This window comes from Triturus cristatus, chromosome 7 (genome assembly GCF_964204655.1).
Source record: "Triturus cristatus chromosome 7, aTriCri1.1, whole genome shotgun sequence".
In the NCBI taxonomy this organism is placed as follows: Eukaryota; Metazoa; Chordata; class Amphibia; order Caudata; family Salamandridae; genus Triturus; species Triturus cristatus.
The window spans coordinates 1,204,220,949-1,204,243,113 of record NC_140590.1 but is presented as its reverse complement, the minus strand read 5'-3'; the positions used below and the strand labels follow the sequence as shown (position 1 = coordinate 1,204,243,113).

The following is a 22,165-nucleotide window of genomic DNA, read 5'->3' as shown; positions in this document are numbered from 1 at the left end:
CGGGAATTCCGCGTTCGGCTTAACCTGTATTTTCACTGGTTCCACTCCCCTGACTAAACCGATCTCCTCTCCGCTTAGATCCCACACATCGGTCGATACAGACTCCCTCAAATCCTGTGGAAGCTCCTCCACTGTCAAAGCCGGGTACATTTCCACGCACACCCGCTGATTTGCAACCTTAAAGGTAGCATCATCATCTCTTGTCTGTACCTCTACTCCCTTCGGGGTACAGTAGATGGTGCAATTGAGCTTACACAACAAGTCTCTTCCCAACAAACAAACAGGACTAGAATCGCACACCACGAACTGATGTCGATCCCTAAAGTTTCCTATCCTGACTGGAATCGGTTCCGTTAAGGGGCTCACTAGCCTCTTGTTCGCCACTCCAACCACTTGTATGCTTTCCCCAGAAAGGGCTACCCCCGGAACTACTGCTGATCTTATAGTTGACCTGGTAGCCCCCGTATCTACCAAAAAGGTAGTAGGGTGTCCATCGAGTTCTGCTTCCACAAAGGGTCCTCTCTGATCTACCTCTAGAATGGCCCTAAGTATGCAATCATCATCCTGACCTAAACTTAACTGCGCCAGCAAATCTGCATCCCTCTCCTCTCCCACTTCGAACATGGGCATCTGCAAATAAGTCCGGGCTCCCTGCTGTATGTTCTGCATCCTGGGTGGCTGGGGAACCTGCACCTGCGAGACGCCGGTCCCCCCTTGCATCATTCTCGGTACAGTCACCGTCTGTACCTGTTCTGCCCCAGGGACCTGACCCATTCCTCCCTCCATCTGCGGCTGATTATAGGGGTTCAAGGGACACTCGCGCCTCCAATGTCCCACCTGGTGACACTGGTGACAAGCAGTCGTCTTCTTCAAGATCGCTACATCTATGCCTGTCCTAGGGTCAACGGGCCTCGGCCTTCCCTGACCCTGCATATTCTGATTCCCTGTCTGATAGTTTCCCTGTCTCCGCACCACTGGACCCCCATTCGGCGGTCCCTGAGCAGCTTGCATCTGAATGAGCAATAGGTTATCCTTCATCTTCTTGTGCTTGGACTCAATCTCATCCGTGCAGTACCTGGCATACCGCAAGATCTCATCTACGGGCTTATTCTGCCAGCAGATCAAATGCTGCTGTATCATAAGACTGACCTCGGGCTTCAACCCCAGCACGAACTTAGACACAAACTGTCCCATATCCTTCGTTTCCAGCTCATCTAGGCCACTGTACTGCTTAAAAGCCTTCAAAAGTCTCTCATAGAATTCATGTACTGTCTCCTTTGGCTCCTGCACTGTCCTGTCTATCTTCACCCAATCAATGTCTTGGGGTGAAACCTTCGATTTCAACCAGGTAATTACTTTATCGTACAGCCTCATTACCACGGGCGACGGACCATTTGTAATCAGGTTCCTATCAGGCTCATAGTCCGGCCAATCAACAGCAATCTTACATGCGTTCCACAAATCTCCTGGAACCACAATATCAAACAAGGTGTTCAGGTCTATCCACAACACCTTCGAAATCTTAACAAAACACTCGACTTGCTTGTACCACTCTGCAGGCTTCTCCCTGAGCCGGGGAAAATCATTCGTAAATGATGCCAAATCCCCCCTGCTCCATGGTACATGCACATATCCTCCATTCGCCACCTCCCTAAGGGGAAAGGTCTTCGCTAATAGCAACCCCTCTGCCGGAGTTCCTCCTTCCGCTCCCCTTGAGGTCTTTTTCTTTGACCATTTCTCTTCCCATTTATCGAGCGTCAACCATGGCCGCATGGCTAGGACCAGTTCTCTAGTATGTGACCTCAGTCCAACGACCCTCTTCTCCTCTAGCTCCCGCTCTGTATAATGCATCCTATGACTTCCTTGCAACGCTCTAGTCTTGGACAGATCCACACCATATTCCTTCGCCAATCCCCTCAATTTCTCGTGTGCCATTCATGCTTTCCGCGTCACATCTTTCGCCACGAAAAACAGGTCATCTGGACTGTAGGATACTATCCTCTCAAGAGGTAGACTTCCATATATAATTTCATCTGCCTCTGCCTTAAGCCTTACTACGTCTATCATCCCTGCCTTCAAGGCTCCTTTCAACACCTGACAACTTGCTCCACGTCCCTCATCATATTCACATTCTGGCTCCTTCTCCCTCTTCTCTTCTGGTGTTTCTATGGGAGCAGAATGGCTCTGGAAGCCAACCGGAGTTGTCCCCGCTTGACCCATATTCCAGCTCATTTGCTTCTTTGGCGGTACCCATGACCTTAAATCTGATCTCGACTCCATCAGAGTCCTCGGCCTCACCGGTCTCTCGTCCTCTTTGCCCCTAGATGTGTCTGACACCGCTGCTAATGGTGTACTCCATTGTACAGGGCTTGGAGGTCGGGCCGTTGCCCCTTCCAACCCACTTTCCCCGCTTTCTCTCCTCGTTCTTTCTGCCACTCGTTCTGACCTCTCTCTTTCCTCTGATTCCGGACTGTATATCGACACAATCGGTCCAATGGTGACCGGTACCCTCAAGGCATCCGGTAACCTCATCTCTCTTTCAATCCTCCCACTAGCCTCAGACTGACCGTGTGAACTCGCGGTTTCAAACGAAACCAACCCTTCCACTCGGGTCTCAGGCTGGATTGTTACCCTCCTAGTTTCTCCCCTCTCACCCCACCTATCATCCGCTTCATCTGGGTTATAAGGAGGTGGTCTCTCGTCTAGCAATCTTTGCAATACCCCATCATCGGAATCACTATCTTCCTCTTGTGCCTTCTCCTGTGCTTTCACATGGCGTATCCCCGTCGAATCTATTATTACGGGATACAGTTTTGCTTCCTCAATTGTCTGCACTCTCCATCTTTTCTCCGCTGCGTCCCACTTGGCATCCTGAAATGCCCTAATCGACTTCCTCATCCTCTCCTGACTTCTCCCCTTTTCCTTATCATGCGCTGCTCTAATCCATGCATGTAATGCTTCGAACTGTGCTGGTCTTGGCAAGGGTCTTAAGGACCCCATCACCGTCTTCAGTTGGTACAGCACTGCTAGTCTAAATGAGCCATACCTCGGGAAAGCTAGTTCCCCCTCGCCTTGTGTCATCTTGTGCCAAATCTCGATCCAAACTATAGTATGTAACCCCACATTCTGTGCCATGTAATGTGCCGGGGTATCCTCGGGAGGGGCTTCTTCTCCCCCACGAACAACCACATGCTTATCGCCTCTACACAACTCTCGCAGAGCCCTAAGGCACTTCATGATGAGCAAATTCGATCTCGCGCCCTATTTACTTCTTGTTCTCAAATCCTCCAATAACAGCGCGACTCACACCAACCGGCCTATCACAGCGCGACACTCTCTGACGTCACCTTCCTTCGTTCGCAGCAGTTCCCTTCTACAAACTCGTTTCACGCTCACCCTCGTCCCATTCATACACTGAAATAACCGATTAAGTTATTTCTCTGGCTGTCCGTCCACAGCCTCTGACTGTTCGTCCACAGTCTCTCGACCTTGTTGACCTCGATTGGCGCCCGTCTGCCCCCGTCCGGCCAGACAGATCGCCTCTGATAGGTTACTAACACTCCGATCTGCACCCCACAACCCACGACCAGCGTTAAGTTGCCATACACACACACGTTCACTCCCCCTATCTCGGTCCAGGTGATCGATGGTACCTCACGATCTCCTTTGGGTGGTCAACAAAATCTATCTCAGGTGTCTTCTACACCACAATTCCCGGGCTGCGCGCGCTCACAGCCTGATCTCACAATCACACGACATACACAACAACTCCGCAAGACATCACACAACAAATCAACACCGCAATCTACAACATCTCATTATGTTCATACTCACTCCTGGAACTGCTGCTTTCTGCCGCGCTGCTACTCGCCGTCGATGCTCATCTGCTGCCGTCTGCTGCTCGCCATCTGATGATTCAGCATCACTTATCGTCTCTTGGGCCTCAAGGGTCACTTATCCTTATCTAATCTTCCCTCGCTATCAGAAAGAAACCATCCTCTGCTACCAACTGCTCCGGCCCATTTGAATATCTCGCAATTATCTACTAGAACCCACTCTGGTCGTATGGAACTTTTTACTTGCCCAATAGCGTGGAGGGAAAAACACAATTATCAAAATTACTGTCCACAAATTGCCATAATCAAGGACTCGAGACTTAATCTCTTGGCTCTCTGGTTTTTATTATCAGCATAAAGATTTGAAGATACAAAGTCCTCAATACGAGGCACAACAAGTACATAGGCACTAACACAAATGCTACTCTACGAAGAATCCGCATACGACTAAAAATAACTAAAAGCACAATCTCTAAAAGCATGAGGTAGAAAACCACCAAGCAAATGTCGATACTAGGGACACTGAACCATACCATCTCTGTCCCTACTCTGCACTAGATGACATCCCTACTTAGCAATCCCTTGAGACCCTCATCGAGTAAAAGGTGTCAGAGTGAAACTTCATAGGAAGTCTTCACTTAGAGAGCTTGATCTAAGTTGCCCCCTCTATCTCTTCGCCTAGCCTTCCTCTGCTCTGGGCTGCTCTGATCTGCCTCCACCCTCGGGGCGCTGTCCCTAATACAGAACCCCAAGTCCCAGAACACGCCCTTTGCGCCTCCTCTTCTGCGGGGTCGACTTTCAGAAATTTTCCACAGAGCGCTGTCCAGTTCCATCGTCCATCGCTTGGCCTTGAGTCCCAGACGCCATCCGCACTAGGAGTTACGATTGGCACATTCCAATACACTCCCATGTCTGGCTTTTACTACATAAGTCAATTTGTGAACAAAGAGCTCTCTACTAACCAGCAACTGTCCTTGCACCTGGGGTGAGATCATGCAAGGCAGACATTCTTCTCATCTTTTAAGTTGCAATTTACTACAGCCTAAAACCTCTACTGGAATAAATCCTTTTTGGCCTATTGCCCTTGGCTAACATAAGAAAATACCAGGCCTTTCGCCTCAACGATATATGCGAATTCTGGCCACTACTTCGGTTACACAAGCAGGTTTAAATCACAGTATTGACATTTACGTCTTTCTTTCATGTGTGGTCAAACTAAACAGTCTACAGACACGAATTCTAATCTACACGTTTTAACATCACATTGTTCAAAAGGACTAAGCTCTATGCATTGCTTCAATATATACATAAGATGCTTGTACATAGCTAACACTTCTATTAAAATCGATATAGGTTATACAATTCGTAATACATTGCACACAAAATACCTGAGTACACATTTGGTTATACGCGGGTGCCAACTAACAGTAAATATAACGCACCCCTACAATTTTCAAACTTTTAAGCGCTACATCAGGAGACATGGCAGGAGCCGGATGACAGAGGTACAAAATGCCAGTCTTTTGCACATGGTGCTCAGCAGCTCCTCACTCCTGCTTTGGCGTGGCGTGTGACGACAGCACCCCACAACACGTCTCACTCTCAGCTGAGTTCATCTACTTGCACCTCCCCGTCTTACTTACAAGGGTGTGATTTGTGTATGACATGCATAATTAGCTGGATGTACTACAGGTGTATGCTATGATATCACGTTGCCACAGAAAATGCTCAACAAAAAAAGGGTTCAACTATTTCATAGGATGAGTGGAAATGATAATGTGTTCACCAACAAAGACATTTAAGACACAGCAGTGGCAAGTGTGTTGTATTCTCTATGCAGAAAGTTTTTTGGGGTGTTGTTCTGCCCTGTGGGAGAACTATAAAATCCTCACAATCACAGGTGAGTAGAACAAACAACATTCATTTGTTTAAGATCAAGAATCTTAAAAGTACAATGGTATGTTTCTAGGAAAAGGGCAGATGACAAGATGCTTTATCTTTGGCACCCAAGGCCATTCTCTCAAATTTGAGTGAATTTAGCATCTGCTTTGTTCTTATTGCAAAGAAAATCAGAGAATTCGGATTGAGTGAGTTTTTCTTGATCTTGAAAATATTGACCCTCTGCAGCATATTTGGCTAGAGAAGTAACATCCACATTGCAATCTGGAGTGGGATGTATGAATCAGAAGTTGCAAGTTAAAGTGCCCTTGATATGCTGCCATTCGATTGGCTATTGTTGAATTCCAATGATAAAGGTAACTAGTTGCTAAGTGGTAAATAGACGTACTTTCTCTCAGGGATGGGCTCTGAGAAGAAGAGCAGCACTGATGGAAGGACGCAGATATATGAGTAAGATTAAAAAGGCCAAGGTAATCTATAGTGGGATATCATCCATGAGCCTCCCCAGTTGGCCATGCTTTTGGGTTGTCAGCACATGCATAAGAAGGGTATGAGAGTCACCACAGTCAAGATGCCAGTACAGCCTCTGGCAATGACTCAATAGTTCCACATAACAAGACGTGTGGCCAATACAACCCAACCTGACAGATAGAAAAAACAACCACCCTTGGAAATTTGATAGCCCTTGGACAAATCGTGCCCAACAGACTTGGCAGGAAAAGTGATAAATTCAACCACTATCTTGGGTTGGAAACACAGATTTACTAAATGAGAGGTCTACCACCTTATAGCTGGCCTGGCATGGTGATATATGCAGTGGGATTTCAGACTGGTATGTAAGCATGGTATCCGGCATCAGGATGCTTAGTTAATGTGACCGTTGGCACTTCGAGGTTCATTTCCAGGTTAAGCTTTGTTGTGTATCAGAATACAGACCCGTTTCCATTGCTTGTGCAGTGTGGGTATCAGTTACTGCCGTTGTGCAAGTTTGACACTAGCCCATGGTTTGATACACCTGGGTATCAGCCAAGCTACAATTGGTTTCAATATTTCAGACCCTGAAATTAAGTTCATGTCTCAAACCTTTGTAAGATTTTGATTACACATTAACTGCTGGAAGAGGTAGCTAAACACAATAATTGACAATATATAGCATTAACTCACAAATCTGAAATGTAATAAATATTTAGAAAAATTCAAATGTTTTTCTCTCCGAACCAGGTAAGCTATGGCGCTGCACTGGCTGTGCTGAGTGACAAAGTGCAGTTTCCATCTTTTCTCCGGACTATTTCAAATGCAAATGACGTGACCCCTGCTTTCTTTGAGCTCTGTCTGTACTTTGGTTGGACCTGGATAGGAATTCTGGCCTCGGACACTGAAATTGCAATTGCGACTGTTCAAGTTATAATGCTACATGCTCCGAAGAATGGCATCTGTATTGAATTTGTTCAAATACTATCCACAGTGGCAACACAGAAGTCAGTATCTCAAGCAGTCAATGTCATACGACAGTCAACGGCAAGAGTCATACTGTGCCTCACCTTTGCTCCTCACATGGCCCCATTTCTAAGAGAAATCTCTGCACAGAATATTGTTGGTAAAGTCTGGTTTGGAAGCACATTTTGGCTTCCTTCTGCGGTGTTTACTTTGAAAGACTTCTGGCCAACTCTACATGGTACAGTGGGATATGGATTGTACAATGGAGAAATTCCAATGTTTAAGGAGTTCCTCTACAGCATCCATCCATCTAAGTTTCCCAATGACATTTACATGAAACAGTTTTGGGAACACGCTTTTAACTGTCAATGGCAGGATGATATGAATGCAACAGTCACTGGAAATAAGACAGAGGGAAAGAGGACTTGTACCCAAACAGAAAATCTAGAAACTCTTGATGTGTCGGTTTATGATGTGAATAACGCAAGATTTCCCCACAAGGCTTATAATGCCATCTATGCCTTAGCACAGGCCCTGCATGATTTGAAATCTTGTTTACCTACAAGGGGGCCTTTTGCCAATAAGACATGTGCAGAGTATCCTGATTTTCAACCTTGGCAGGTGAGAATCCCTTAAGTATTTACCTCAGTTTGGATGTTCTGCATGTTTTATGTTTCAGCACTTGTTAATTTGCCCCCAACCAACTGGATGAATAACACAAAGTAATGTACAATATTATGTACAAAAAACAGTTCCCTATTAGTAATTGCACTAAGTTAATATTAACTCACAAAGTGCCACAATAACTTTTATGTGCAATTATGTGATGAAAGCGCTAAAAAAAATCTTCCAAAGCTGGCTGTCACTTTAATAGGTAGCCAGAGTGAAATATTGAGGTCTGGTCCGCCAATCAGAATGGTCCGTTTGTTGAACAGATGTAAAGTTACAAAGAATCATTCTGTGGCTAGCTAGCTGCCAAAGTCCCTCCTTTGTGCTGTGGGCATAAGGGGCTCGCAGGAGCAAGAGCAGCCTCGTTCCTTTTGGGAGAAACAACAGTTCCATAATCTCATTCTTTTTTTAAATCTATTTTTATTGCCTTTTACATACAGCAATTGCATATCATAATGAGAGATGATCAAAAACTTCTACCGTATTCTTCTTTGAAGGACAGGGATATGTGGCAGATGCTTAGGAACCTCACTGGGTTTTTGGAAACTGAAAAGATCCGTATAAACCAAAATCATAACTCCATCACAACAACCTGAGTAAAATAAAGAGAATGTATTTAATGTGCACAGAAGCCTCAGATGGGTGCTGAGTGCTTGATTAGCAGAAGTAAAACACAAGCCTTTATAGACACAGACCACAATATTTCTTTATAATTTTCTGTGTAACAGGTCATGTCTAGGTCCTCATGTCCTGGTAGGTGGTGAAGAAACATTTTGTACTCGGAAACTTACAGTACATTGGGGCATATCAACAACAACCGGCGATAATTATCGCTCAGCGCTCTTAGCGTGAGGATAATTATCGCCGGCTAGCGTGAATTTATATCGCTGAGATAGCGTGCTATTAGCAACGCTTATCTCAATAGCGATAAAAATCTACACGCTAACAGGCTAACGTGAGATTATCGCTGGAAACCCAGCGATAATCACACGTTACCTTGTTGATAGGGACAGGCAAACTTAGCCATGATATCCTCCTTCCATAGGATATCATGGCTAAGTCTGAAAATTAGCAGACGTAAAAAAGCAGCGTTAACCGCGGTTAGCACTGCTTTTTTTGTCTCTAACAGGGTTAGCGACATTCTTGATAATAGGAGAAATGTCGCTTAGCGACATTTCTCCTATTATTTTACTCTGGAACGCCCCCTTTGCATCTCATTAGAGATGCAAGGGGAAGCGTAGAGTAAAAGGGTGCTTACATGCAAATTTGCGTGTTAGCACCCTGTTGTTGATAGGGCGCTAGTTTTATCTCTGCTTGTTTGGCTTTTAAAGCCAAAAAAGCAGAGATAAAGCCCTTGTTGATATGCCCCATTGTTACACAAGAATATGTTGTAAATCACCCTATGTGCACATGAAAAGTCCCCTATATCTAAAGCCAGACAGTTAACTATTACATTTACACCCAAATACAATCACAATGGTCTACATTTGCTGATTTGGCTGAATACACTTTTGAGGCCTACGGGGCCTGTTGCTAATGTAATGCAAGCAGGCAGAAATGTAATAACATGGAAATGTACTCTTTGTGCAAGCCTTGCAATGGGTTGCGTTACAGGCAGCTTACTAAAAGGAAAGTTCTCTTATATGAGACTTTCACATGATGTCAAGCAATTATTATATTTGTATATAATGCCCATCATCATTGAATTATCACAATGTCAAATTATACAAAATGGATGCCACCATTGTTATCTTAAGTTAGATTCCACAGGTTGGCCCCTGATAAGGCTGCATTCCATACAACCCAAAACTGCAGGATATCGATCTGGCATCGTTCCTGTCCAACCCATACAACACCTTGTATCCAAATTAAAGGAATCTAGGCCTTCACCAGCAGGTTTCCTGAATCGTATCCCACAAAACTATGATGGTTAGAAGGCCTTTTTATAAAGAATTAATATTACAAGTAGGTATTCAGAACATTACCATCGATTTTGTGTTTTTGGCACATATTTTTTTTTTTTTAAATTATGTCTGCAGAGGGTGCAGATTTTTGCTGGTGGCAACCTGCCACAATATTTTCGGCATGAAATGCAGTGCTATATTTCATCAAAGAAAGACAGCAGAGCATTCGATTATCTCACATTTCTCCTGTTCCCGGGCACCATAATGGTACTGCTCTGCAGCTAAGTGATCACAACTGTTACTAGACCACCACAACAGTGGTGGCCACCCAGGGATTATCAAAACTATTGTTTATGATTTGTAAATGTTTTACAAAATGGGTAAACAAAAAGCGAAAAGGGCGCCTGAATGATTATGTTGGTGCATTAGCAGCGCACAATTTAATTGTCACACAAGCTGGCTAAACATGTCCTGGTCTGACACAACTTGTGAAAGGTGACTGAAAGCGGAAATCAGGTGCCTTGGGTGTACCTACTGTACAGTCCTCTCTGACGCAGCCTTAAATATGGAAATCCGCTTTTACACATCACAATGTGACAGGGTTACTGGTTTGGCCACTGTTGCCCTTTAAGGCTACATTTCCTAGTGTAAACAGCTCTGTATATCACCTGACACCGTGACGTTTCAAGGTGAGAAAACGCAAAGCCTAAAATTACGCCTTTTAGCCACACCCACTCAGGTTGGGTTTCAATAAGCACTAATGTGTACACACAAATCACTAACAAGTACACAAATCATAATATGAATACTTTAATCAACCATTACAACCGACATGATCTGTAGCCAAATATTTAAACACACATATAGCAATATATACCTAATTTACGCATATACAAATTGATCACTTGACTGAGAAAATGTATACCCCTAATTGGTGGGAATCAGGCAAGCAGTGGAATTCCAATACCTGCCTTGTGGGGACTATCCTTTCCCAATGTTTTTACAACACACTAATAACATTAAAATGTTAAGAAAAAATTCATAATACAGGATCCTGCTTCAAATTTGCAAATATATTGTTATTTAATCGTGCGCACAGCACCATCCTTGTGGGGACTTGAACACGTGCTACCATCCTTGTGGGGACCTAGTCTGTAACACTATTTGTGAATGAATACAGTCGAAGGCACATGGCTAAATGTTTATTTTATCAACAATATACACAAACAACATTATAATCTATTCATATATGAATTGCTGCATATATACTAGTGGTATACAATAAACACAGATTATGTTAATGTGCCAGAAAATATCATATCATGCTTAAATAAAGAGTCTTAAAGCTGTATTTAACCTATTTATTAGTGCTTAAAATCTTAGGAGATAAGGGAACTAACACAAAGAAATTAACATATGTAACCAAGGAATAAGGTCAAGGGGAACCCAGAGCTTGATGAGCTGCTTACATTTTTGCCAAAATAGATGTTCAAGTCCCCACAGAGATAGTGGGAGAAGATCACTGTGTTTAAGTCTCCATAGAAATAGTGTGTACATTCAAAGCTTAAATCCCATTATAAAGAATGTGAAGCTAATGATGTTCAAGTCCCGACAGAGATAGTGTGTTATCATAGAGATGTTCAAGTCCCCACAGAGATGGTGTGTTATTATAGCGATATTTAAGTCCCCACAGAGATAGTGTGTTATTATAGTGATGTTTAAGTCCCCACAGAGATAGTGCAAGAAGGTGATTGTCTTTAAGTCCGTATTAAAATAGGGCCTGATTCACAAAGGTAAACTTAGGCAAAAAGTCTAACTTTACTACTTTTTTCAGTATTCACAAAGGTAAATTTAGACCAAAAGTCTAACTTTACTACTTTTCAATATTCACAAAGCCCCATACAGATAATGTGAAGCTGATGATGTTCAAGTCGAAGCAAACACAAGGAGATGATGGACGGAGTACTGAAACTTTTCAGACACTCACCTCCAGTCACATATCTGGGATAAATCCATCATCGTTCTTTAGCTCGCTTCGCCACCCCAGTTCAGACCCAGCTATATGCAAATCAGTCTTGACCCTGTGCCTCATGGGAACAGTCTGGCCCGAACTGCCAAGCCAGGTCTTCCCTGGACCGAAAACAATCATACCTGGACCGGTTTCGGGGTAACACCCCCTCATCAGCCAGGCTATCTTGAATCCAGTGGCAAAGTGAACAAGGGACCCACGTCTGGACATACCCTGCCAACTTAGGGCAAACAAAGCAAACACAAGGAGATGATGGATGAAGAGCTGAAACTTTTCAGTCACTCACTCTCAGTCGCAGATCTGGGTTGAATCCATCATCATTCTTTAGCTCACTTTGCCACTCCAGTTCAGACTGAACTATATGCAAATCAGTCTTAATCCTGTGCCTCATGGCACCCCCTGGTGCTTCAAGTCAAAACAGAGCTTGCGTTTAATTACAGGATTGCTCAAGTCCCCACAGAGATGATATGTTTTTATAGTGATGTTCAAGTCCCCACAAAGATAGTATGTTATAGCAATGTTTAAGTCCCCACAGATATAGTGCATGAAGATGATTGTGTTTAAGTCCTCATTAAAATAGGGCCCGATTCACAATGGTAAACTTGGACAAAAAATCTAACTTTTATACTTTTCAGTTTCAACAATTTAAACATAGACCAAAAGTCGAACTTTACTACTTATCAGTATTCACAAAGCTCCATACAGGGAATGCGAAGCTGATGATGCTCAAGCCAAAACAGAGCTTGCGTTTAATTACAGGAATGTTCAAGTCCCCACAGAGATGGTGTGTGACTATAGTATTACCATTGTTGCCAAAGGGAATGTGTGTGATTATAGACATGCCCAGGTCCCCACAGAGATAGTGTGTGATTATAGACATGCTCAGGTCCCCACAGAGATACTGTGTGATTATAGAGATTTTGAGGTCCCCACAGAGATAGTGTGTGATTATAGACATTCCTAGGTCCCCACAGAGATAGTGTGTGATTATAGAGATGTTTAGGTCCCCACAGAGATAGTGTGTGATTATAGACATGCCCAGGTCCCCACAGAGATAGTGTGTGATTATAGACATGCCCAGGTCCCCACAGAGATTGTGTGTGATTATAGACATTCCCAGGTCCCCACAAAGATAATGTGTGATTATAGAGATGTTAAGGTCCCCACAGAGATAGTGTGTGATTATAGACTTGCCCAGGTCCCCACAGAGATAGTGTGTGTTTATAGACATTCCCAGGTCCCCACAGAGATAGTGTGTGATTATAGACATGCCCAGGTCCCCACAGAGATAGTGTGTGATCATAGAGATGTCGAGGTCCCCACAGAGATAGTGTGTGATTTTAGACATGCCCAGGTCCCCACAGAGATGGTGTGTGACTATAGTATTACCACAGTTACCAAAGAGAATGTGTATGATTACAGACATGCCCAAGTCCTCACAGAGACAGTGTGTGATTATAGACATGCCCAGGTCCCCACAGAGATAGTGTGTGATTAATGGGATACACAGGAATAGCACACAGTTTTAGTGCGTGATTATAGTCATGTACAAGTCCTCACAGAGATATTGAGCGATTATAGTGATGTTTAAGTCCCCACAGTGATAATATGTAATTACAGTCATATTCAAGTCTCCACAGTGATGTGTGTAATGATAGGTATGTTGAAGAACCCATACAGATTGTATTAGTCTGGTGGCTTACTAAATGAATTATTCCACTTGAGGGATATGTGTTTGACCACTCTCGCATATGTTTGAATCCTGGTGCTACCACTCAGCCTTTATTCCTTCCAAGGTCTATACAATGAGTATTATTTACTTGGATAACAAAAAACATATGATATTAAGCAACAAGATACCCTCCGGTGTGAATGTGCACTTTATATAGGTATATGAGATGATATGATGTGATAATAGTGGTACTCAAGCCACCACTAGAGATAGACCGGAATTATCCCATATCTATGAATCCCACTTCAAATGCAGAATTAACCGATTTAAACTGTGTTCATCCAGGAAGGTTTACACTTCCTTAAACATCCAAGTATCAGAGTTCTCATTTTCTTTTCTAGCTTCCATCTTATCAACTCTAGTCCTCATTAAGAAGAAAAAACTGCCTTTCTGATTTCTGATTGTAATAAACTCCCCATACTGATTTGTTCTGACACTAGGATTATTACAATAGAGAAATTGATTTAAGAACTGGCACATCTTTATAATTTTTGTCTCTATAATTCAAAAATGAAATGGTCCTCTCCTCACAAAGCTCTTCTTTCTCTGAAAGTATTCCTTATACCTGCTCTTGGGGCTCTTTCTAACTAACCAGGCTCACACTCTATAAATACCTGCATGTGTATATATATATGTGTATATATATATATATATGTATATGTATAAATATTCACTTAAAAAACCATAGGTTTCACACATGTTATAGTTAGGTGGACATTTCACTCGTAAAAAAACAATGAAATTCCCCCGTTATAGTTAGGTCAGATAACTATAACTTGCGCGCCCGCAATCCAGTGCTCGTGACGTCACATATTACATCACTCATGACATGGTCAGTGGCATCACTCATGACATCACTGATGACATCATCCTTGTGATAGAGTGGCGGTCGCGCGAGTTATAGTTATCTGACCTAACTATAACGGGGGAATTTCATTGGTTTTTTACGAGTGAAATGTCCACCTAACTATAACATGTGTGAAACCTATGGTTTTTTAAGTGAATTTGCAAGGTTTTTTAAATGCTAATTCCTAACTATAACGTGTGTGAAACCTATGGTTTTTTAAGTGAATTTGTACGTTTTTTTAAATGCTAAGTTATGGGTTTTTTGTGTGTTTTTTGTAAGGTTTTTCACGGTGCGCGCCCCATTAGGGACCCCCTGACAAAGGCTAGGGGGTCAGGAACTCTCTACCCTGCCCCCTTTTCACGTTCGCCACCTCCATTTTTCTCTCTCGCACCGACAACAAACAAAATGGCGGCCGACACTTCCTGATTTCGACCGATTCGAATGTTGACTGACATGTAACCACCAATCAGAATTACGCTCGCGCACGTTAGGGTGCGTGCACGGTGCGCGCACGGTGCGTGGCTATAGATATTTATGTGCTTTAACTGCAATTTTCTCAGGAAATACTGAACAGATTTACTCCATACATGCAAAAGGCACATGCCTGACCTGAGGACTACCTCTTTGCCAAATTTCAAGTAATTCTGTTCAGCCGTTCGGGCTGTACCTTCGACTAAAGGTCCTAGGGAAAAATGCATGGGGAAAACACATTTTGGGACCCCCCTTTTTTCTCAGCCCCCGCTTGACGAATCACCCCGAGACTTTCAGGATAGGAGCTGAGCGGAGCGCCCCATTAGTTTTGAAAATTTCGCGAGGATTCGTCAACCGGCGCCAAAGTTATTCAAAATAGAATTTTCAGATTTCCTATGGAAACACGGTCCTAACTATAACTATCTACTGGCAACTGCCAGTAGAATATATATATATATATATCCTCACTAATGCTGCCTTTGAATTAAATTGGATAGTTCCAGAGATTTGAGTGCTGGTCCATTCTTCATGTGAGAAGTGGAATTTTGCGATTGTTGGATGCGTGATGTGGCATCGTCTCAAACTAGCACCACTGGCGATTAGGAAGCACTCAAGAGTCCACAAAACCCAGGTTGCAATATATATATGCACATAAACCTTATTTAACAAACTTTAAACATTTACTGTGTTTGGGAGCACAAATTCTGTAAGGGGATTTCCAGAATGGAGCTAGCAGTCCTTTGTGCAAGAGCAGAAAAAAATCAAGTTGGCAGTGGTACATCCGCCTTTTTATGGGAAGACACATTCTCAAAAATTGCCCAGGTGAAACATGGGAAACTTTCACAAAGTCGAAACATTTATTTGTTCATCCGTTTATATTTGGAGTGTAAAATAGAAATTCTTAAACAAGGCTTAAACATTCTCGAAAGTGCCCATGTAAGCTACAAAAGACTCTCAGCATTGATGGTCTTGGTATTAGAAGGGTAAATCATATACAAGAGTCTTACATATTGTATTCTTGAACTGAGCTGGTATGCTCATAATGTAAGATTAGAGAAAGTCACTTTGACTGACATACAGCTGTCTTTTTCATGGGAATAAAAACCTCAGAATTATAGGAATCTTTCACAATGTTAACAAACATTTTTTTGAGGAGTGAGTCCAAATGTTTTACTTGGTGTGTGTGGGGTATAAAACTAGGCTTCCTAAAAGGAGCCAGTGAATCCTTTGTTCAGGAATAGAGAAGGAAAATTTGATAGTCATGCACTAGCTGTCTTTGTGAGAAAAGAAACCTTAAAATGTGCCCATGTTAAAGATAGGAGTCCTTCACAAAGTTGAAAAACGTGTTTTTGGCAGTGGGCATTTTATACATACAGTCTTAAACACTAAGGGCCTCATTTATGAAAAGTGTTGCATTGCGGCGTGAAAGCAGCGATGCAACACTTTTTAGTGCACCCCCCTTGAGACAATATAGATGTGCCGCATTTATTGTAAGGCACACCATGTCGCACGGAATGGCAGATACGTCAGGAAACCTGATGCATCTGTCGGCGGGAAACCCACGCATTGCTGGAGTTGTGTCGTAAGCATGATGCAACTCCAGCAATGCATAGGGAAAGCCTATTGCCATTGCACTGCGTCACCCTTATGCCTGCTATGAGGCAGGCTTAAGGTTGATAGATAGATTTCACTGTGCCACTTCTACAAGGCTTTTTTAGCGGGGGGAAAACCCACCCTACATACATTATACCTGACGCATCACTTTGTAAATATGGTGCAACATGGCACATTATTTATGCTGATGCAGTCTCACAAAGAGTGATGCAACGGCGGGGCAAAAGTGTAACAAGGGGCTCATCAATAAGCTCCTCATTTTGCAATTAGGTTTGTGTTCCCTTCGTATCGGAGTAGAGAAAATGACTAAAAGTTCTACTACTACACTTTTCATGTGAAAAGGGACATTTTCAAAATGGGTACATGCTAAATATTGTGAATGAAACAAATATTGATTCCAAAATATCATGTGACATAAATATGTTGTCAAAAATATAGTGGAACAGAATATCAAAATTAAGAATGCTGGTTTAATTGTATAGAATATGGTAATGAAGACAATTGTTGTAATTAATATTCTGTACTTTATTAAACATTGCTTTTTATTAAATGTGGCGCGTTTTAAGTTAGGGGATTAAGTCCCCTTGAATCCTGCGGGTCCCTGGGGGCCAACTAGCCCACCAGGTGCCTCCAGTAAGCGCCACAGAGCTGCGTTGCAGAGAGGTGGTCCGAGGCCACGCCCCTTTTTACACCTCTCTGCAACGCAGCTCTGTGGTGCTTACTGGAGGTACCTGATGGGCTAGTTGGACCACAGGGACCCTCAGGATTGAAGGGGAATTAATCCCCCAACTTAAAACCCGCCACGGGGCGCATTTGCACAGTGGTGCAGGGAGGGGGCGGGGCCTGATGTGACAAGTGTGCAAACGTGCCCTGTGGCGCGTTTTAAGTTGGGGGATTAAATCCCCTTGAATCCTGAGGGTCCCTGGGGTCAAATAGCCCATCAGGTACCTTCAGTAAGCGCAACAGAGCTGCATTGCAGAGAGGTGGTCAGAGGCCACACCCCTTTTTACACCTCTCTGCAATTCAACTCTGTGGCACGTTTGCACACTTGTCACATCAGGCCACACCCCCTCCATGCACCACTGTGCAAACGCGCATTGGGGGATTAAGTCCCCTTGAGTCTTGAAGGTCCCTTGGGGCCAACTAGCCCACCAGCTACCTCCAGTAAGTGCAACAGAGCTGCATTGCAGAGTGGTATAAAAAGGGGGCATGGCCTTGGACCACCTGTCTGCAACGCAGCTCCCTGATGCATACTGGAGGTACCTAGTTGGCTGCCAGGGACCCTCAGTATTCAACAGGAATTAATTCCCCAACTTACAACGTGCCAGGGGGCACGTTTGCAGAGTGCTGCAAGGAGGGGGCGGGGCCTCTGGCGCGATGCCCGGTTTTTTTTGTTTTGTTTTTAGAAGGGGGGCTGTGTGCCCCCCCTTCTTTTCCCAATTTTGGGGCCCTGGGGACACCACCCCTCAGGGCCTCACCCCTATTTTTCTTTTTAAAATGAGAAGGGGGCCCCCTCCCTAGGCCAATTTAGGCCACGAGGACCCCATCCCCCGGGGCGTGGCCACATATTTATGTAAATTGTTTAAAATATTTTTTAAGGAGAGGGGCTGCGTGCTCCCCCGCCTGAGGCCTCTATTGGCCCCTGGGACCCCATCCCCCAGGGCTGCGCCTCTATTATTTATTTTTTCTTTTTTTAATCCGGGAGGGGGGCCATGTGGCCCCCCTCCCCGGCCGGGCCACTTTTGGCCCCGGGGACTCCATCCCCCGGGGCCTGGCCATATATGTTTTTGTTATAAAAGGGAGGGAGGCCATGTGGCCCCCCTCCCAGGCCACTTTTGACCCCGGGGACCCCATCCCCCCGGGGCCTGGCCACTCTGTTGGGGACTATGGGGGGAGCCCGAATGCCCCCACGGTCCCATCGCCTACCCGCCTCCTGCGGGAGCCAGCATCGCTTTTCCAGAAGGGGAGCTGCTGACATGCAGGTCCCCTTGTGGGAAAGCAATCCTGCTTCATCCTCCCGCCCTGCCATAGCAAACAGCAGTGTCCCGGGGGTGGGCACCCTGGGACACTAAAGGAGCCGGCCCTCTGGCGTGGCAGTCCCCAGGGCCATCAAAGCCCCCCTCCCAACATTTAAAGCCCCGGGGAGGTGGTGGTCCTCGGAGCCCAGGGGTCCAAAATGGACCCCGCATTTAAATAAAGATTGCCCCGGGGAGGTGGTGGTCCCCACGGTGTGTGGTGGGGCTCGAGCCCCCCGACCCTTGTTTTTCTTTTTTTTAAAGAAACACAGCTCCGGGGAGGTGGAGGTCCATGGGGCTGCGGGGGGCGCATGCCCTCGCATATGAATCATTGTTATATCGCTTTAAGCAACTAACCCCCGGCGAAGACCCTAACGGCGGCACCCCTACACTACCAGCCCCGCAAATGCAGTCTTAAATCCTGACAGCACAACCCCTTGATATGCTGGGGACACGATCACATACAACGCAGCACTATAGCGCACACTGCCACATCTACTGGTCGGGCCTAAGAGTCGGTTCAATCGTAATTCCTCGGGGCGCCACGCCCACACGACGGTCCGAGCATTCGTCTGAGAGGCCTGGACGTGAACTTCCATGCCCCTCCCCTAGTTTTTGCCTGTGTTAAACCCCAGTTCTAGTGACATATTCACTATCAGAGGCCATAGGGTACACAAATCGATTTGTTTTCGATCTTTTTTCCTTATCAATTCTCCTTCTGTCTTTGAAAATGATATGTGATGCCCCATACTGTACTATACGACATAATTGATTGAAAGATCAGTATAATGTACAGCATAACCAACCTGAAAATGTCCATAAAAATATGTTCCAAAAAGAAAATAGGATAATGTATCAGAGGGGTTCCAGCTAACTCTTCCCCTTGATCAAGGCGTATACGCCCTTTAGATCTGGAGAAGCAGCACTGACAGTGATCCCCAGAGTACGCCTTGCAAGCCTGGGGGGCTGCTCATTTGGGCTGCGTGCAGCAAAGCTATGGAATTCAAGTCTGAGGCAAGTTTCCAGAAGAACCTGAAAACTTGGCTCTTTAGACAGAGTTAGAAGTCCATTTGAACCAGACTCACCAGGGCCTGAGTTTTGCTCAGCGTGGGGAAACTCCCTTGGAGTTATCAGGCGCTTTATAAATCAAAATTCTTTCTTTCATTCATTCATTCATTCATTCATAATTGGGTGGGGATAGTTAATATAGCCCTTACCAAGGCCAACACTTTCCTTACTGTTGCTTAGGAAGGAGTGAGAATAGGAAATATAACCCCTTTGAAGTCTAATACTTTTCCTTCTGTTTTGTATATATTGGGGTGGAAAAAGCAAATCTAATCCCTCTGAAGTCCAACACTTCCCCAGCTGTTGCTTACATTGCAGTGGGAATAGTAAATCTAATCTCTCCAAAATTCAGCACTTTCCCTGCTTTTGCTTACGGTGGAATGGGATTAGTAAATTTGACCCCCCTCAGAGGTTCAACATCTTCCCTACTGTTGTTTAGACTGGAGTGGAAATGGCCATTTGAACCCCTCTGAAGTCCAACACTTTCCCTACTGTTACTTAGAGTGGAAGTAGCAAACACTGACCTTCTAGTGGACTTGCTCCCTTCACAGCGAAACTCGGCCTGGTGGCTACTGCTGCCCCTGTTGCTGCTGCTGACCCTTGGTCGAGGCCCACCTCCACCGCAGGCCCCTGCCTGTGTCTCATATCTGGTGGTCTAGTGATAGAGCTTCACTGCTCTGCTGCTAGTCTGTCCCTCTGCCTCTCTTTTCTGATTTCTGCCTTTTTTCAGCTTTTTCCTTTTTTACATTTTTCTTTCCTTTGTTTGCCGCCCTCGTCCCTGTTACTGTGATCCCCATTGCCCGCCTTTCCAGTGACCCTTCCCGCTCCTGCATTTCCTGCCTCCCAGCTGTCCAGCCTCCCAGCACAACTTAATGGCAGCCCCCCGAGCGGCTGCACTACTGGCACACCCAAGGCAGGCCTGTCTGCAACCGTCCGTGCCTGGACTATGCCTAGAGCCAGGGCGTCACCTCTACCGACATCACCTTCTTCACAGAAACCTTGATCAACCCCTGATCTGGACTGGACATCGTCATCACCATCCCTGATGGCTACAAAATCACTCGCAAGGACTGCATCGACCGAACAGGAGGAGGCATCGCCATCATCCAGAAGAACACCCTCCGACTGACCATGCACTCAAATGACCCAATGACAACCATATTGAACCTGGATCCAACCTGAGCGAGTCGTGACCCCCAGAGTGGTTCTCCTACAGTCCTGGATCCTTAGAAGTGGTGCTGAAGGTGAGCAGATGCCTCAAATCTAAAACTTGGGACTTAACAAATTCTCTACCCAAAAGTGCCCTGAGGACTGAGAGAAGACCAACGTGCATTTGTCACTGATCTGCCCAAGGTGCATTTCTGGTCGGCCTGAATTTGAGGTAGCTCCCTTACATTCTTCTCCACTGCTACAAAACCTGTTCAGTGGTCACTCTCAGGAAGGGTATGCAGCCTCCTGGAGCCCTCATCTGACACAGCTGCAGCCTCTTCTGCTGTAGATTTTCAACTTGCCAAAGAATTGCATGCCCTTCCGTCACGCAGGGTGACTCAAGGGCAATGAAATGGCAATGCAATCCTTGAGTCAGAATTAACAAGCCACGCAAGGCCACCTACGTGGCCCTGTGTGGCTTGGTAAATCTGAAGTAATGCAAAGCTTTGTAAGTCACTGCCTTGCGTTAGTCTGTGCCAGAAAGTTGTTTCATGGGTGGCGTTTGGGTGTTCCCATGCATCTACCCAAATATACTGGCACATTCCCAAATTTACCATGACAAGTAAACCTGGGGATGTGTCAAAATTGTATGCCTTCCTGATAGAGGTGCAACAAGGAGAAAGATCTTTATTTCTCTCTATGTGTTCAGAATACAGCACACTTAGAAAGAGGACAATGGATCTAAGGATTGCCTCTGTGCAGGAATATGTCCCTTCTTCAATAAAAATAATCTGTCCTGCAACACAGGCACCCTTTCACTACGACACAAAGGTGCCTGCGTTGGCGCTAGGTAGCACATAATGCACCAGCACAGTGAGAAAGCAGCAATGAGCAACGTATTTATAAATGGGGCACATTCCTGCCCTCTCCTTTTGATGCAGTGCATGTTGTCTTGCTGCTTTGTGCTGCGTCAAATCTTGATAAATTTGACCCTAAGTCTGAAAGTTGGAATCTTCACCGTGACTTCGTCCAACGGCGCCACGAAAACGACACCTCCTCTTTGGACACGCTTGCCTGCCTTGCCCAGCTGAGCTTTAACTTCTCAGACATTTTTCTTCAGAAATTCTTCTAAATACGAAGGTAAGTCGAGACGCGGTCCAATCCAATTCTTGTATCCAAACTGTGGTCCATTGCGGTCGGCCTTAACTTTTGATTTTGAGCTGGTCGTGCACGACTATATGCCCTCAGTTGGTGCTTTGAACATTTAGACACTATTTTTAACTTTAAAATTTACAAATTCATAACTCTGATTCTACTGATAAAACTTAAATATAAACATAAGATAATATTCGTCCTATTTCAGAAAATTCTCCATTACCATTACCTGGTGGACCATTTTTAATGTGTTTTTAACATGATTCTTGAACAGCCAACCTGTCAATGATCTTTCTCCCCATGCATCAAACCATTTGGAGATACTTTGACAGACTGGATACAA

At 44.7% G+C, this 22,165-nt stretch overlaps 1 protein-coding gene across 1 annotated transcript in view; it reads left to right on the top strand.

Annotated features, from left to right (window-relative positions):
- The window catches only part of LOC146811602 (extracellular calcium-sensing receptor-like), a 724,241-nt gene that overhangs the window by 397,348 nt on the left and 304,728 nt on the right, over nt 1-22,165 (top strand). Inside the window, exon 3 of the mRNA XM_085615081.1 lies at nt 6,957-7,793. Coding sequence (XP_085471207.1) covers nt 6,957-7,793 — 837 coding nt within the window. The remainder of the gene's footprint in view (nt 1-6,956; nt 7,794-22,165) is intronic.